Genomic DNA, 4,458 nt, shown 5'->3' on the forward strand with positions numbered 1-4,458 from the left:
GCCCTTGGTGGTACAGACCCTGATGCTGTGTCCCAGGGCACCAAGACTTTGCTTCTCTTTGTCCCCCACTGCCATCACTGCCTCCAGTTCTCTGCTCTGCCTGGGGACACTTTCTCAGTCATGTCCCTCAGTGGGACCCATTAAAAGTCCAAGAAACTTTGGAGTTGGATTCTGCCTTGGAGTTCTGGAGAGGTTTCTTCAGCTCCCTCTCAGGGACTGATATTCAGGGCCTGAGCACAAAGCCCCAGAGGCTCATTTAAATCCTTGTGCTGTGTCTGTGCTGCTGAGCTGGGCTGGGCTCCTGGCACAGAGGCAGCTCCTGGTAACCAAGAAGAGCTTCAAAAGCACATTTCTCTTGATGACCAGCACTTCTGCCAGCCCAGCAGGGCTGGGGCACTGCCTGCAGCCACCCCGGGCACAGCACAGAGGCACAGAGAGCTTCAATCAGTCAGGGCTGGGGAGGTGCTGAGAAGTGCCTGGGGCAGAATCACTGCCAGCCCTTGGCACAGGAACCTCTGGCTGCAGGACAATGCAGCTGCAGCTTCTGGAGTGATCTCCTGAAGCTGGAACATCCCAATGCCTACAGACCCTGTGAGTACATTCTCTGATTGTCTCCTGTGCAGAGCAGCCAGGGGTGCCCAGGGCTGTCGTGCAGAGCAGGGTCCTGAAGCCCAGGGCACTGTGCTGGGGCAGGGACTCTGCTGCCTGCCAGGGACAGCTCTCAGTCAGCCCTGGCAGCTGGTCCCAGCACTGGTGGACAAGATCTAGGTAGAAGGAGACAACTGGTGCAACTTGAAAGTGTTCTCCTTGTGTGGTGAGGATGATGCATTGTTCAGGACTGCTCCCAGCCTGACATTTAACTCCATAACATTTCCAAGTAGGTTATACAGGAAGCACAGCAAGGCAGAGGCTGCATAAAAGGGAAAATCCTGCTTTTATATTCTACTACTCTGGGTGGCCATGATAGGAAATTGCCCATAGGTATTCATCTCTCATTTCATGCTGAGAAAAATCAAAATATTTTCCCTCAGATCTTAATAAACCAGGCAATGCAGAATTAAGCACAGGAGCCTTTAGAGGCAGCATCAGTGTCACTTTTCCAGGCTCCTCAGGGTTGCTGTGATGTTGCCATCAGAGCCTGCAGAGCAGAGCTGTCCCTAGGAAGTGCCTGAGCTGGGAGGGGTCTGCAGGGCAGGGATGAGACCTCGGGGCTGGGCTGGGCTCTGGTAGCATTGGCAGGGCCCAGCCCTGGGCACAGGGAAGCAGCTGCTGGCAGGGACAGCTCCAGGCAGCAGAGCCCTAGGCAGGCAGTGGGGGGAAAGTGCCCCAACGCTGTGCTGGGATATTTCAAGTCCTCTCCAAATCCAACTATTCCATGGTTCCTTTTTTTAAAGATCCCCATGCCAAGACACAGCAAATGTCCAACAGCAGCTCCATCAGGCACTTCCTCCTGCTGGCATTGGCAGACACGTGGCAGCTGCAGCTCCTGCACTTCTGCCTCTTGCTGGGCATCTCCCTGGCTGCCCTCCTGGCCAACGGCCTCATCATCAGCGCTGTAGCCTGCGGCCACCACCTGCACACGCCCATGTTCTTCTTCCTGCTCAACCTGGCCCTCAGCGACCTGGGCTCCATCTGCACCACTGTCCCCAAAGCCATGCACAATTCCCTCTGGGACACCAGGAACATCTCCTACACTGGATGTGCGGCTCAGCTCTTTTTCTTTGTGTTTTTCATTGGAGCAGAGTTTTATCTGCTGACCATCATGTGCTACGACCGCTACTTGTCCATCTGCAAACCCCTGCACTACGGGACCCTCCTGGGCAGCAGAGCTTGTGCCCACATGGCAGCAGCTGCCTGGGCCAATGCCTTTCTTCATGCTCTGGTGCACACAGCCAATACATTTTCTCTGCCCCTATGCCATGGCAATGCCCTGGGCCAGTTCTTCTGTGAAATCCCACACATCCTCAAACTCTCCTGCTCCCACTCCAACCTCAAGGAACTGGGGTTTCTTTCTGTCAGTGCATCTTTATCATTGTGTTGTTTTGTGTTCATTGTTTTCTCCTATGTGCAGATCTTCAGGGCTGTACTGAGAATCCCCTCTGTGCAGGGATGGCACAAAGCCTTTTCCACCTGTCTCCCTCACCTTGCCGTGGTCTCCCTGTTCATCAGCACTTGCATATTTGCCAATCTAAAGTCCTCATCCATCTCGTCGCCATCCCTGGATGTGGCCCTGTCATTTCTGTACTCGGTGGTGCCTCCAGTCCTGAACCCCCTCATCTACAGCCTGAGGAACCAGGAGCTCAAAGCTGCAATGTTGAGACTGATAACTAGATGGTTTCAGGAACATTAAACTGCTAACAAATTTTTGCAAACCATTTGTAATACAATTTCTCTTTGATAGTTCTTCTTGGTGTCATTTTGAGAGTTGTTTTTTTTTTTTGTTTTACTTTTTAAGTATTGTCCACAAATAAAGTCATTGTTTGTGCCATTTCTCCTTTTGTTTCTTTGCATCCTCCCTGTGACCACAGACTCTGTCAATGAGGGGCTGTGCTCTCAGTGCCTTTAAATGAAGTAAAGGATCTGCCAGCCGAGTTTTCTGCAGAGATGCCCTTTTGTTGCCTTCTCTGGAGCTCCAGCAGCAATGTCTGTGTGCAGAGATGGGGCAGATCAGTGCTGGCCCAGCAGCTGTGCCCAGCAGCAGCAGCACTTAGTGTTGCCAGTGCTGCTGCCGTGGCCCTGCCCCGCTGCCCTGGTGGCCCTGGTGTTGCTGCAGGGCCTGAGTGCTCTCGGGGTTGGCACAGCCCTGGGGGTGGCAGTGCTGGGGCTGCAGCAGGGACAGGCCATGGGCACTGCTGGGGCAGCGCTGACGCCTCAGCCCAGGGCCTGGGGGCTCCTTGCCCAGGCTCTCTCAAGAAAACGGCCAGGCCAATGCTCAGCACTGAAAACCCCCGTGAGCAGCCCCAGGCTGGCCATGGGCAGGCTGTGGGCAAACAGCATGGCTGGGGCTCTGCAAGGGCCCTGCGGCAGACGGGAAGGAGCAGCAGAGCAGGGGCTGATCCATCCCCAGTGCGCTGCACAGCCCAGGGCAGCGTCCCAGAGCGTCCTGATGGAGCTGCCAACAACATCCTCCCCTCTGTAGCCCTGGCCTCTCCCCCAGCTCATACAGGTGCCCCATCCTTACAGGGACAGACATGGCAGCACTGGCTCAGCAGCCCCTGTTTGCATTGCACGGAGCAGGCAGGAGAACACCCATGCTGTTGGTGTGGGGACATGAACCTGAGGCAGCACAAATGCCATCAGCCCCTGGGGCCAGCAAGGGCTGGGGGACACCAGGGAAACCACTCAGCTTTTTCCTGGCCTCTGCAGTCAGCCAGAAAGTTTGTTCCCATCAGCTGGGAGTTTCCTGTGCCACTGCAGACGCTGTTGCTCAGAGCCAGGGCTGCCTGGCAGCCACCCCCAAACTGCCCTGAGCATTTCCTTTGCTTCACCTTTGCTTTCTTTACTCTTCCTGATACAAATTTCTTCTAATTCCCCACCCCAGGGGACCCAGAACTAGACATAGCACTTGAGGTACTGCCCAAACAGTGCCCAGCACAGGGAAAGAATCACTGCCCTGCTCCTGCTGGCCACACCATTCCTGATCCAGGCCAGGAGCCATTGGCCTTCTTGGCCACCTGGGCACACTGCTGGCTCATGTCCAGCCCGCTGTCTATCAGTCCCTGCAGGTCCCTTTCTGCCTGGCTGCTGTCCAGCCACTCTGTCCCCAGCCTGTAGCACTGCAGGTTTTGTTGTGGCCAAAGTGCAGGACCTGGCACTTGGACTTGTTAAACCTGACCTTGTTGGATCACACATCCTTGTTAAACCACACCTGGATCCAGCCTGTCCAGGGCCCTGTGCAGAGCCCTCCTACCTCCATCCTCCATCAGATCCAAACTCACACCCAGTTTGGTGTCATCTGCAGATTTGCTGATGTTGATCACAATCCCCTCATCCAGACCGTTCCATGCAGACATTGGAATCCATGCTGGCTGGCTCTGACCCCTTGACCATCCTGTGGGTGGCCTGTGATGGCACTCAGGGTGATCTGTTCCATAACCTTGCCAGGCACCCAGGTCAGGCTGACAGGCCTGGAGTTCCCCAGCTCCTCCTTCCAGCCCTTCTTGGGGATGGGCTCACACTGGCACCTCCAGTCCTCTGGGACCTCCCTGCTGAGCCAGGACTGATGGTAAATGATGGAGAGCAGCTTGGGGAGCTCATCCACAGCTCCCTCATCTCCCTGGGATGGATCACATCTGATCCCACACATCTGTGAGCATCTCAGTGGCTCAGCAGGTCACCAACTGCTTCCTCCTGGATTACAGGGGGCTGTTCTGCTCCCTGTGCCCATCTACCAGCTCAGCAGAGCACTTGTCCTGAGGACAGCCTGCCCTAATATCGAAAATTGAGAGAAACAAGATG

At 55.3% G+C, this 4,458-nt stretch overlaps 1 protein-coding gene across 1 annotated transcript; it reads left to right on the forward strand.

Annotated features, from left to right (window-relative positions):
- The first annotated feature begins 1,417 nt into the window (after window positions 1-1,417).
- Window positions 1,418-2,350, forward strand: LOC131559624 (olfactory receptor 14C36-like). Its single transcript, XM_058808039.1, has one exon. The coding sequence runs from the start codon at window positions 1,418-1,420 to the stop codon at window positions 2,348-2,350; it is 933 nt and encodes a 310-aa protein (XP_058664022.1).
- The last annotated feature ends 2,108 nt before the right edge of the window (window positions 2,351-4,458 follow it).

Source organism: Ammospiza caudacuta, chromosome 7 (assembly GCF_027887145.1).
Source record: "Ammospiza caudacuta isolate bAmmCau1 chromosome 7, bAmmCau1.pri, whole genome shotgun sequence".
NCBI lineage: Eukaryota > Metazoa > Chordata > Aves > Passeriformes > Passerellidae > Ammospiza > Ammospiza caudacuta.

Excerpts from the sequence above, each read along its gene's own strand:
- LOC131559624 (XM_058808039.1), top strand. The coding sequence starts at position 1,418 with ATGTCCAACAGCAGCTCCATCAGGCACTTCCTCCTGCTGGCATTGGCA.